Here is a 13,276-nt window from a genome sequence, read left to right as displayed (position 1 = left end):
TTGAGATTTTTATGGAAATAGGTAGCCAGGCAAAGAGAGCCCTCCGTAGTGCCCTCAGTGAGGGAAAGATCACAAGGTGAATGCAGCCATATTACTAAAGTATTTGTGAAGAAATACATTGGAACCCAGGCTCCTTTAATTCTGGGTTTTAAGACCAGCTTGAATTGAAATGGTGAAATTATATGAAGAATGATTTATATAAAGAAGAGCTGTGGCTGTGTTGATGTAAGGACACAAGTGAAGGAAGATTTGAAGCTAGAAGAGGTATCTTTCATTAGACTGACTATTATGGTTTGGCCTAATTAAAAAAAAAAAAGCGAACTTTAGAATATGAGAGAATTATCTTAAATCTCAATTATCTGAAAATGTAAAGATAGCATTCTAAAAGTAATACAGTTTCTTGTTGCAATCATTTAGTTTTAATGATAAATATCTTTTAAAACAATTTTCTGATGGTATAAATACCCAACAAAATCTAATTCTATGAAATGGTGCCATTTAATATTATTTATAGTTGTACCCTAGTTTTTATGACTAATCACACCTTATTTTTCATTTCAAAGCTAGCAATTAAAAACTAAAACTATATTTGAGCTCTTTTGAACTTGTAAACCTTATTGCTATTTGTATTTTACATTTTAAAAGATATGTATAAAACCACTGAGGTGATATTTGGCATGTTAAATGTTTCACAGAAAAATGATGCAAAATGTGCATCTGGCTCCTGAGGCTGATGAAGATGATCTTTATTCTGGCTACAATGATTATAATCCCACGTTTGACACAGAGGTAAAAATATTTGCTGTTTCTTATCTTCTCAGTACATAGGATTTTAACTTCTAAGTACAAGATAAGAACACGTGGGTACAGTAATGCACAAGTGTACTACTGCTTTGAAGATAAATTTTCTTTATTTAGCAAGAAATATATAAAGTTTTACCAGGATCTTTTTGAAAAGTTATTTTTTTGATAGTTTTCTATCCCAACAAAATGCCTGTGTGCATCTCATAGCAGATCTAATACACTTTAAAGGTTAGAATTTATGAAGTGTAAAATCCTAGTTGTTTGAAGGCCATATTCACATTCAGGTACATTCAATGTGGTGTTTCCCAGACAGTGTGCAGCAGCAAGTTTTCTGACGAAAGAGGCTACTTATTGGCCAATAGGTCACTGATCTCTTGCTGTGCTGCAGCTGAAGGAGGTAACAGTAGTGTGGAGTCCTGCAGTTTTCTGTACAATTGGTAGAGCTTCAGGGATGACTTACAATAACCCTGCAGATCACTTTTTGGTGACTGCTGCTGTAGTGGTATTGGAACAACAGGGTGGTCATTTGGTCCAAACCCACTGCCTTGTTCAAAGCAGGGCTAGTGTTGCAAGACTTGGCATCTTGTGTGAAATCCTAGTGCCAAATTCATGGGAGTTGCAGCATGACCACGGAGACATGAAATATCTTAATGTATTGGCATGACGGGCATTAATGTTAAAATTTAGAAATAGTGGTAGTAGTACGCTTTTGGACAGAAATAAAATTTCATGTTATGTTTTATGGCTAAAGCGCTGCTTCCTCACTGTGTTTTTATTTTTCAGAGAATAATGATTTTTTTTACATTTCCTAATCTAAAATACCAAAATAGATAGACCAAATAATATAATAATTTTTTATTGCCAGTAAAAGCTGTCACTCAGTTATCTTCGAGTATTTTTGGAAGAATAATTGGATTTTTACCTGTCTGCTTTCAGTAGTCCTAAGGTTCTGGAATTATGGCTTTGGGTGTTGTGGTTTCAAAAGGGTTGATATTTTTATTTTGTCTTTTCTAGGATTTAGAAAATGATGTAGCCTTTCAACAGGCAGCAAGAACAAGTCACAGTAGAAGACCCCCTGTAAGTACCTTTCAAAATACATTGCAATAGCGTAGACCTTCTCTAGAGACCTAGCTCTAATTTTTGCACTGATACAAGCTTATCTTGGGAATTTCTTACCTTGCTTTGTCTACTACTAACTAACATGAAGATACAGACTTTAGTTATCTATATGAAAAAATAAGTAAAAAATTCACCATAGAAACTATACAGAAAGACGAGTAATTAACACATATGGTTGTTAATAGGTGGGATTTTCTTTTTTGTTTTCTTTTGGTTTTTTCCTACCTAGGTGACAGCCAAAATTCCTGGTACATCAGCTTCAAGACCTTTAGCTACTGGATTTGGGGTAGGTTTTTGTTCTGTTGTATTCTTAATGAAAATAAGGTATTTACCAAAAAATGAATTTATCATTTAATCCCTTGCACAAAGTGAGCTCTCTTTATCCAAGTATTTCCTTCCAGTGAGCTACATGTATTTGTTAATGTTAATTCACAACTCCACGCTTGGTCAAGGCATGGTTACTGATTTTTTTTTTTTTTTTTTTTTCTCCCAAACCATACTGAAAATCAGCTTCTGTACTGCATAAGGCAGTAGATTCCAAGGTATTAACCTGATTTTCTTGCAGGAGGAAGTGGGTGGGTGGTTATTTGGGCTTGGGAAAGTTTTCTGAAAGTTAAGGTGAAATTAAGTCTTAAAAAATATAGGCTTTCAAACCACTTCGAGTTTAATCAGAAAAAGTTGGTTATATTCTTTGGTATACTTAGAATATAAAAGAGTTACAATAGGTTAACACTTTAACCTGGTTACCTGGTTTGCTATGGAAACAAGAGTTATGTATTAGTGGTTTATCCATTGTCCCGCTATCCCAATAAATTTTCAACCTGTTAGCCTGTCTCAGTCAAATTTGAAAAGACAGTGCTCTTAGATATAAAGTTCCTCTAAGTTTTATGACAAATAAAGAAGGGATGTCACATTGCTTTAGATCTCTTATGCAAGTTAGCTGGGTAACAATTTCAAGAACACCTAAATTCTATTATGTCATTGAAATGCAACCTTTACTCTGAACCTTCTGTTGCCTGCACTGGACTTTTGAGATTGCTTTTTCTTAGCATTTCTATTTCAGATGTTTGGTGTAGTACCACACTGTGATGGGAAAAGCTATCTTGTTAACGGAGTTCGCAAAAAGGCACTTCCTAAGGATAATAAAGACTGAGATGTTTATCTGCGATAGTAGAGCTAGAAGCCTCCAAAGCATTGTCCAGTCCACAGCACTACCTGTTTTAGTCTGCAGATTTGCTTCTCCTACGCTACAGTCCTTGTTAATACAGATTCAGTCTTACGAAAAATAATTATGCTGTGTGATAAATAGTGGCTAAAATAGTAGAACATAGGCCTCTGGGAATTAGGGGAATACTTTTTCATAGCCTGAAACGCTTTATTTTTGTCTGTTTGTATTGTATACTTGTAGAAACCTTTAGCACTTCAGTAGTAATTACTTCACATTTATTTACTTACATTTTTCACACTACTACAGAAGGATGATATGTGGCCTGTCAACTAATGAAAAAGATATCCATTGGCAGTTTCAAAGTATATCTGTATTTATTGTAAAATAAATCTTCATGGAAGTATGACTTAAAATCTGCCCTACATTAATCTCTTATCAGCTGTACTCAGAATCTTACGGAAATATTTAGTGTTACTTGTTCAGTTTAAAGGTAGTAATTTCAATAACTCAATAGTGGAAAGTACTGCTGCCTCAGATAAATTTCTATACATATTTTTTTTAAAGTCTGATACAGATATCCAAATACATAAAAAACAATACTGTGAATTTGCACTAACTGAAGTGTTCAACATCTTAAGTCTGCCAGGCACTATCAATATACTGTGTATGAATAACATAAATGGGAATTTTACTGTGAACTTAGATGAGAGATCAACCCTTAAAACTCAGTGTTGAGAAGACTGTACATAACCTTTACAGTTGCTTTGTGAATGCTAGTTTCAAACAATTTACTTATTTTTGTAGTCAAAGGCAACTTTAACTTCTTCTATGGGAAGACCAATGACAGGAGCTATACAGGTACAAGTTTCAATATTAACATATTTTATATTGATTTGGAACAATGAGGTTTTCTGATAAGTGTTTGGGTTTGATACAAGTATTTAAAAGTCCATTAAAATAATACAAATTTTTACACTGTTTTAATTTGTCCGTTTTTGAAAATACTACTGTCAGAAACCGTGAAGGTTGTGATGAGTATTTTATTTGAGAACAGGTTTGGAAGCAATACCAGTGTAGTGCTCTTTAACACTTATTAACATGCAATGAATAATTTTTCTTTGAAATGGAAGAGAGATAGATTCTGATTGTTGTGTTTTTCTTATGCACTTATACTCTAATAAGAATCTGCTGTAATTTACCAATGACTTTCCCACCGCTACCCTTAAGTATATCTATAGCCACTGTATTTTTTTATGTCAGCCCAGGTGGGAAACAAGAATTGTCAGGGAGCATTAAGACTAGTGCTACTCACTAAGGGAAGGTAAGACAGGAGCCTAGGGGGAAACCACATGGCCAGCAGTGCAGGGGCCTCACCAGCTAGGACGCAGTCCCTCAATACCTGAGCAAAGCAAGTAGGATCCACCTAGAACTGGTGGCCGTGTCCAACCAAAAGTCCAGGATGTAAGGCAATGTCATGGTGATATGGCAGGTCAAAGGTTAAGCCAAAAAGTCAATGCATAGGGTTCGGACCAGTGATCACTGGCCAGGTCTGCAGTGACAAGGCAAGGTGAAGATCAATCCAGGAGGTCAGTCCGCAGGTTGAAATCTGGATCAAGGGACTCTGTGGTCAGGCATATTTGTGGCTCATGTGGAAACCAGTAGTCCTCCAACAAAACTCAGGCAGGGGCTGAGGGGCCAGGGTTGAGCTTAAATAAAGCTCCTGGACCCATGGGTAGGGTGTGTGGCTGGAGGCCACAGGTGAGTCTCGTCAGGGCCATTAAGGTTTATTAGTGCACTCAGTGTCCTGATAGGGAAATTTAATAAGCTGGCATGGGATGGGGTCAGACATTCTTGTGTTGGGAGGTAATGTCTGGTAATAAGTAACAAATACAAAAAAATTGTAGTTTGTTTGTGCCTCTCTTGGTTTTGATAAAGGAAAGCATTCTGTTCCATAATCTCATAGGATTCTCTTTATTGTCAATAAAAAAGCAACTGAGTTCTGAAACAGTGTGACAGTAAGCTAGAATACATTACAGATCTCAAGACCAACAATTCTTAAGAATTTTCTAACAATAAAAGGTGTTTGGAAATTAAATATTCTGAACACTTAAATTTACATAAAGTAATAAGCGTTCCTTTGTGTCAGTTACAGTTTCCCAATAGTTTTTGGTTCTCTACTTTGTAGACAGTTATCACAGAATCATAGAATATTAGGTTGGAAAGGACCTCAAGGATCATCTGGTCCAACTTTTCTTGGAAAAATGCATGGTCCAGAGAAGATGGCCCAACACACTGTCCAGCTGAATCTTAAAAGTGTCCAATGTTGGGGAAACCGCCACTTCCTTGGGGTGATTATTCTAATGGCTGATTGTTTTCATTGTGAAAAATTTTTCTCCTGTGTCCAATCATAATCTCCCCAGGAGTAACTGGTATCCATTACCCCTTGTCTTTTCCATGTTACTCCTTGTAAAAGGACAGTGTCCATCTTCTTTGTAGCCACCCGTTAAATACTGGAACATGTTGATAAGGTCTCCCCTAAGCCTTCTTTTCTCATGGCTGAACAAGCCCATATTATATGGTGTATAATATTTGAGAAATAAAACCTTTTTTTAAAATACTCACTTTACTGAGGTGGTAACAACTGGGTTTTGTATTTAAAGATTTTGTAACATGTAACTGATGTCTGTACTGTCCCCAATCTGTTTTTTAGGAAGATTATCTTAATGTGTCTTTCTTTTTTATTTAAGGATGGTGTTGCTCGACCAATGACAGCGGTGCATGCTGCAGGTTACACTAAGGCAGCTATGAGAGGTACAGTTTGTAGAAATCACCAGTTGCCAGAGGGAGATATTATTTTACGCTTGTCAGTACTCTGTTAATTTTGCAGGTTCTTCATTTGATCCTCTTGGCCAAGCAAGAGGTCCTGCTCCACCTCTGGAAATGAAAAATTCAGACAGGTTTGTTCAGTTTTGTGTTAAATTATTTCAAAGTATTAACAGCAACCAAAGCAAAAAAACAACCATGGCTATAGTTTAAAAACATCCAGGCAGTTACAAAACCTTGAGGGGCCAAACTCTTAACTTTGTGGAATAATGCCACAAGCACTTACGTGTGTGGTTAGCTGACTCGACAGAGCAGTTGCACTGACTTTCAGGAATGTCTGATATCAGTGATTTCTGGTTCTGACTGTAGCTTAGCAGCCTGGACGTAGTTGTTGCTACACAAATGCAATGATACTTATATAGAATTGTGGAGGATTACGGAAGAGAGTGTGACAGGCAAGGAACGCCATGATTCATTCAGCGCTCTGGGAGTAACTTGGGGGAATTTTGGCTGCTGTTTCTCCCTGTCGACTCTGACCTTAGCATTTGAGCTACAAGTCAGGTTGTGAAAGTTTTGCAGGGTGGTATAAATGTTGGAGAGTCCACTGGGAACAAGTCTTTGAGCTTTTCAATACAAAAGTTGTATTCCTCAAATATAGTTATGTAGGAATAGGGAATCCTATGGAAATGGTTGGTTATTTAACTGAGGAAAAAAATCAAGATGAATAATAACTTTTTATTTAAATCTGCATTTGCAAGCTATACTTTGAAGGTATCTATGCAAATACAGGTTCAGTTAATTGCTCTTAATACAATATTTCATTTCACTAGGTGTTTGATTAGAAAGTTTTACCAGCCCATCTGTTTTTCTGTCATTACTTCTCCTGAACACATTGGGTCCATGAAATTTGCATGTCTGTCTTGTTCTCATAAGAAGGTTTATGTTTTCTTAGGTCTCTGTTCTCCCATTAAAAGTGTTGAATGTGGTATCTTGGGAGGATCTTCTCCTGGCATAGTTTCACGTTATATTTTCTTTGGTGGGAAAACCAGTTAGTTGTGACATGTGATACAACACTTGTTCTATTGAGAATATCCTGTGTAAAAGCTTAGTGTTTTCAGTTACATTACTAGTGTTAATCCTTTTATTGTTACTTTTATTTTAGTTCAGAAGAGAAGATTAGGCAGTTGGAAAAAAAAGTGAATGAACTGGTTGAAGAAAGCTGCATTGCCAACAGCTGTGGAGACTTGAAATTGGTAATTTTTCTGGATTTCACTTCACTTTTGCTATTACGTGAAGAACAATTTGTGTAGATAGGTGTTTCAAACTGACTTGGGTTCAAACATTTCAAATTATTAAAATCATCTTAATTCTAACTTTGCTATGACTCTTCTAATCCAGTGATACTTTGTATTGCCAAAAAAAAAAGGTAGGAGCTGTATTTCTTGTGTATATATTTAAGATTTCAATGTTGCAAAAAATGCCTTCCCCATATCTCCATTGGCCTCTTCAAATGCGTCTGATCATTAGTCATACTGGCACAGATTTGCCCAGTCTAACCTATGGACTCTAGGAGAGTGGATGACCCTTCTTCAATACCAGGCTTGTAATTGGCATCTTTCCAGCATTTGATCCTCAGATGTGTAAAGATCTTATCTGAGTGACATTCTGTTTCCTTGATGTTGCTTGGGCTTTTTTGATAATTTAATTTTCATCTAGGACTGGTGCTCAGCACCAGGGTCAGTCTCAAACCACCTCCGCAGTACCCTTCCGTGTCAGGATTGTTTGGTGCTATAGCATGTGGTAGACACTGTATTGCTTTTGTTGCACCATAAGGGGTCAGCATCAACATGAACTGTTTCATCTTCTTTCAGTCCTTCAGACAAGGGTACCTTCTAAGCTAAGCAAACCCTGAAGTGAGAACACCAGTATCCTTCATAGGACAGTGGTGATAAAACGCTATTGTGGGTTCCAGTGTGTCAAAATAGCCTCTAACTCTTCTTAGCACAAGGCTTACGTTTGATTCCATATGCTTTGGTGTGGCCAGCTCCAGCTCCTAAACTACAGGAGGCTGAGCAGGCTCAACTGTTAGAATTAATGAGATATGTTAGATTCTTAGGGATGTAGACTTCCTTTGTGCTCATCTGTTGCTCACTCAAGTTGGTGGCATTTGATCCATAAGGGGAAAAAGTTAACTAGAGCTATGAGAGTTGATGTTTCTTGCTCAGTCATCTGAGCTGCAACATTTTTTTAGTCTAGGAGTGTATTCTGAGGAGGTATTGTTTGAGTACAAGAATGGGTAAAGCATCTTTCCTGATCTGCTTAATACTGTCAAATACAGATCCTAGGCTAGATGGCTTTTGATTCAATCAAATTGTCATGTTTTGGGGACTTAAGATCTCCAAAATTCGTTACAAGGATTGCAAATGGTCTGTAATAGTTTGAGCCTTGCTACAAATTGGGAAAATGGCACTTTGTCCATTGTACAAAATGTCTATATTTGTGAATCAATCAATAGGTTTGTGAATTGTTAGCGTGGTTGCTTGGCACAGTTTTGGCCCAGGCTAGCACACATTTTTCTAAACAGTTCCTAAATATGGTTGAAAGTTACTATGGATAAGGAACTATTTTCAATAGGCAGTTTGAATGTGTTTGATCTGTTGTAGAGGGTACTATAGCAGTGTCATGCCAGTTAGTTGTAGCTAAATAACAGTCTCTAGCCCATTTGATTTACATCTAGTATAGATGTAACTAGTGAATTTAAGCTGTTTGGACAAGTTAGCACTTTTAATAAATGTTGTCTTTTTGTCTGACAGAAAGGAATATTTATCTATCCACACTGTGATTCAGACATATTCAAATATCTCTTTTGGTCTTAGGAGACATGGTGGGTACAGGATCATTTAATCTTACTTCAGCTGTCTTAATGTATGGGTAGTCTTAGCTGCAGTTTGGATCTGTTAAGAAGCACGCAGCCCATCTTTTGATAGATGATCTTTGTTCAGAAGTCTTGGTCTTTACATTGAGATCTAGTATTCATTCAGCTCTCTGGAGCTGCGCTGGACCTAGGGACCCTGAGGGCTTTCTTATCTTGAAGGGACTTTATATTTTCTGGTGCTCTCAACACACAGTGAAGGCCTCCTTAACTTTTGTGCAAGGTGATATTATGTGCTTATGTGATGCTTCTTATCAGACTACATAGGTAATCGTTAAAATTTTACAGACGTAATCCTTTATTTGCATGTTTCAGGCCTCCTGTAGGTAAGCTATTCCATGTCACAGTGTCAGGAGCTGCCCTTTGTTGAAAAATATCCAGCATTTCATTAAGAAGCATACTTGGTTTGAGGTTTTCTCCTCTCTTTAAGACAGCAGTCTACCTTTGGAACTAGTACAGAAAGAGTGTATTTTTCTTGTCAATGATTTATGTCTTGTGTGAATATTTTCAAATACAGAATAGGACATTTACCCTATTAGACTATGACTGGAAGATTTCAGTTGTCTTGAGCACTGTCTTTCAGGATGGGTAACATCCCATATTTTTTTGCCAACTGTAAAGAAACATTGTATTAATTGGTTTTGAGAAAAAAGCTGTCCCAGCTCTCTGATTGCATTCTTGTTTCTCTGGTTAAAAAGCCTGGTATATGCCTTTCTTCAGTGATTCTGATCAAACTAAGACAAGATTGAACGTTGGTCATCTTGATTGTGGTAGGTAGGTCAACCTAGACAGTTCTGATAACAGGATGATACTGTACTGTGTGAGGACTGCCTTTCTGCTTGTGCCTACTAGGACAATGATCTGGAATCCTGGTCTAGCTCAGTGATATTCCTTTCCAGTGATTTTGGGGTTATCTGTTGAGCTAATAGCCTGATAGCTCCTTTGGAGAGAGGGATTTCACTTAGCATATCTTTGCCTAGCAGCCCACGCTGTAGGGAGTTTACTTCCTTGGAGAATTAACAAGAAGGTTTCTAACAGTGAAACTCTTGAGTCCTAAAGCAGGGCTTAAATCTGGTGTTTAGACTGGATGGGTCCACCCTTCAAGCCAACGAGGATTCTCTTATGTCGCACTTCTGTAATAAAATATTTTTTTTTCTGCTGCTGATAGCTTCTTATCAGAGAGTATGAAAGAATTCTATCCATTTACTGTGTTCATTTAGGATAAGTATCCTTACAGACCTATCTTAATTTATTTATGATATAATGTCTGAATTTCTCCTTCACTACGAGATGAGCCAACCTGTTTTGCTAATTTTTCTTGAGCCTCTTGCACGTACGGCCAAGAATGTTCTGCCTTTCTTGATGTCAAAGGGTTGCTTCTTATGTAGATTATACCAGACCATTCTGAGGGTCCTCTAGGATGTTTGTGTTATTTTCTGGCAAGTCCAGCAGAATATGCATTCTCCTGCAGAAATCATCAAAGTTGCCAACTCATTATCTATAAAACAGCAAAGTTGGATTTGTCTTCTATCATAAAGACTAAGAATCAACCGATGTCATGAGGAGTACTTCCTTCACTGCTAGCTGCCAAATAGCTACCTTGAGTGCTAGCCATTACTTTTAACCATTGTGCCCTTGCAGAGGCATACAGGGCTGCAAATGGCACTTGTAGACCTGTAGCATTACTTGCATGAAGGGTCTGTGACACCAATCTGCAGACGGTTATCATTGGATAAAATAGTAATTTTGGAGTTACTCAAATTGTGAATGTACATATGAAATACCACTTGTAGATCGACAAAAAGGGAAGCAATTTACCAGCATACAGAATTAGTCAAGGTGTACGTACAGCATATATTTGTGTAACATGCATGTTTACTTCCTGCCTTTGCTTTCTTTCATTCCAACACTACCTTGCACTGGGATTCTGCAATAAGGAAACATGCCAAGCCTTAAATGCTCCGTCTTTTTTATTTATTTTTTTTTAAACATGTATGTGCACTTACTATGATTAGTACAAGTAGAATAATTTTCTAGGGTTGTAAGAGATCATGGCGCATATATGTGTGTGACTACTCTAAATTATACTGCTAAGCAGATTTAGACAACTGTATGTCTGCTTATTGCTAATTAACACCTTCCTGTGGGTTATATTGCTACTTTTCAGGCATGGGGTACAGTCTGTGCATTTGAAGAAAATGGACATGAATATATCCTTTTCATACTTGCTTTGAATGTATTTTTGCTGTCTTTGGTTAGTAAGATTCAAGGCATTGCTAAATTCTAGTATTTTATTTAAGGCTCTGGAGAAAGCAAAAGAGGCTGGGAGAAAGGAAAGAGTATTGGTGAGACAACGTGAACAAATTGCTACTCCAGAAAACATCAACTTAGACCTCACTTACTCAGTAAGTGCTTAGAAATCTTCAGTGAGTGAAAGGTGTTGGTAGCAAACCTCCTAAAGAGACATTTCAGTGTTTGCTGAGTGTGTGTGTGTTGTAATGCTCTAAAGCCCACTTAACATGACTTTTAATAGTAGTTATTTAAGTACAAAGATAAAAGAATTACCTAGAACAAGTAGATTTCAAACTTGTTTTCTCTATGTCAATGTACAAGAACAAAGGAACATTAAAGATGGGAAGCTTAAAACTGGTAAAAGTAATACTTCCAAGGTAAATTAATTTGAAGTTATCTATTATGAATTCAAGTTTATTACTGTTGAGAGAACAACACTATTTTCTTGTACCTATAACTCCATTTTTCTATAGGTTCTTTTCAATCTGGCCAGTCAGTATGCTGCTAATGAAATGTATGCTGAAGCACTGAATACCTATCAAGTTATAGTGAAGAATAAGATGTTCAGCAATGGAGGTAGGGTACATTCCAAAGTGGAATAAAACTGGTAGTCAGGCATTCAAAATAAGGGCTTCATCTGCATGGTGTTAACTCACAGAGATCTCAGCCCTCATGTCTGCCAGTCAGAGTGGATGATGGATACTAATAATCTCTGACTTAGTATAACTTAATGTGGTTTGGCTCTCCGACTCATAAAGTCTTTTCTGGCTAAGCTAAACATAAAGCCAAGTACATCATTTTCTCATGCAACACACACTATGTTGTCTGCTCTAATATTAATTTTTTTCTCTTTTGACTCAGCTTTCCCTTTCCAAAATCTTTTCATGTTTCACACCCCTTTGAGACTCCTACAGTGCGTTTTTTTCAGAGATGCTTATTTGCAGCTGTCTTCCTTGAGAGGACTATAAATAACCTCTACCTCATCCCTACATTCATAATCAACATCAGAATACATCCTACACCGATAGTTCCTTTCTAGGTTTCATTGCTACTTCATCTTCTGAGTGAAAATTCACTGCAGGCTGTTCTGTGCAGTGCTTCTTTAAAGGGCCACTAGTACGCTATAATGAAGAAAAATTTATTAAGAAGTTGTTCTACTCTGTCACTTTGAAACAATTTTAAAATGCTGTAAATATGCTTTAAAAGGCTGTAACTCATTGACTTCTTTTGATAGGTAGACTGAAGGTGAATATGGGAAATATATATTTAAAACAACGAAACTATTCCAAAGCTATCAAATTCTACCGTATGGCTCTAGACCAGATTCCTAGTGTCCACAAAGAGATGAGGTGAGTTCTTACTTGTAGGCATGGTTCTGAAATACAAGTTTTGGATACAGTATGATTTGATAGTTAAAAATATAACCTAATCCTAATTTCTTTCCTTAGGATTAAAATAATGCAAAATATCGGAGTTGCATTTATTAAAACTGGCCAGTACGTTGATGCCATTTCTTCATTTGAACATATAATGAGCACGTCCCCAAACCTGAAGGCAGGCTTCAACTTGATCCTGTGTTATTTTGCTATTGGAAACAGTGAGCAAATGAAAAAAGCCTTCCAAAAACTGATTGAAGTTCCCTTGGAAGTAGATTTTGATGACAAATACATTTCACCAAATGTAAGTTTGAACAAAATAAACTATGAACAAAATAAACTGTGTCTTTATATGATAAATCAGGAGAAAGGAGAAGCGACATTGAATGCCTGGACTGGATTATACTGAATATATAAATCAACATGTATTTATGTATCTAAAATAACTTTCTTTTAGCCAACATGAACTTAGTGTGGTAATACTGCTCAGAAGTGTAAAATAATGTTGAGAACATTCAAATCCTTTTTTGCTGAAAAGATAGGATGTACATAAAATCCACACCACGTGATTGTCTTCATATTGATTTTGTTGAAGTTCATCTGGGCTGACTTACATAGCTCACTTACTGCTTTGCCTCCTTTATATAAATTTTCATAAAACATTTATAAGCTGAAATAAAGGGAGTAAAGCAATGACTGAGTTAATGTAAGTTATCTCAAAGAGGTGCTAATAAAACTTGTAATACTGTAGTGTTATTTTGC

General features: G+C 36.7%; 1 protein-coding gene across 6 annotated transcripts in view; it reads left to right on the top strand.

Annotated features, from left to right (window-relative positions):
- Nucleotides 1-699: 699 nt before the first annotated feature.
- The window catches only part of IFT88 (intraflagellar transport 88), a gene marked incomplete at its 5' end in the record, with an annotated part of 54,732 nt that continues 42,155 nt past the window's right edge, over nucleotides 700-13,276 (top strand). For 2 of the 6 annotated variants that reach the window (XM_082486530.1, XM_082486528.1), the window contains 12 exons: nucleotides 700-789; nucleotides 1,819-1,881; nucleotides 2,153-2,209; nucleotides 3,896-3,949; nucleotides 5,839-5,902; nucleotides 5,979-6,048; nucleotides 7,077-7,167; nucleotides 11,147-11,251; nucleotides 11,612-11,714; nucleotides 12,373-12,487; nucleotides 12,587-12,634; nucleotides 12,737-12,818. In XM_082486530.1, coding sequence (XP_082342656.1) covers nucleotides 700-789; nucleotides 1,819-1,881; nucleotides 2,153-2,209; nucleotides 3,896-3,949; nucleotides 5,839-5,902; nucleotides 5,979-6,048; nucleotides 7,077-7,167; nucleotides 11,147-11,251; nucleotides 11,612-11,714; nucleotides 12,373-12,487; nucleotides 12,587-12,634; nucleotides 12,737-12,818 — 942 coding nt within the window. Of the gene's footprint in view, nucleotides 790-1,818; nucleotides 1,882-2,152; nucleotides 2,210-3,895; nucleotides 3,950-5,838; nucleotides 5,903-5,978; nucleotides 6,049-7,076; nucleotides 7,168-11,146; nucleotides 11,252-11,611; nucleotides 11,715-12,372; nucleotides 12,488-12,586; nucleotides 12,819-13,276 lie in introns of all 6 variants that reach the window. The other 4 variants (XM_082486527.1, XM_082486525.1, XM_082486529.1 and 1 more) reach the window with 3 other exon arrangements.

The sequence above is a fragment of the Vanellus vanellus genome, assembly GCF_965231255.1.
Source record: "Vanellus vanellus genome assembly, chromosome: 1".
Taxonomy (NCBI): domain Eukaryota; kingdom Metazoa; phylum Chordata; class Aves; order Charadriiformes; family Charadriidae; genus Vanellus; species Vanellus vanellus.
The sequence above is the reverse complement of the archived record's forward strand: the minus strand, read 5'-3'. Positions and strand labels throughout refer to the sequence as shown.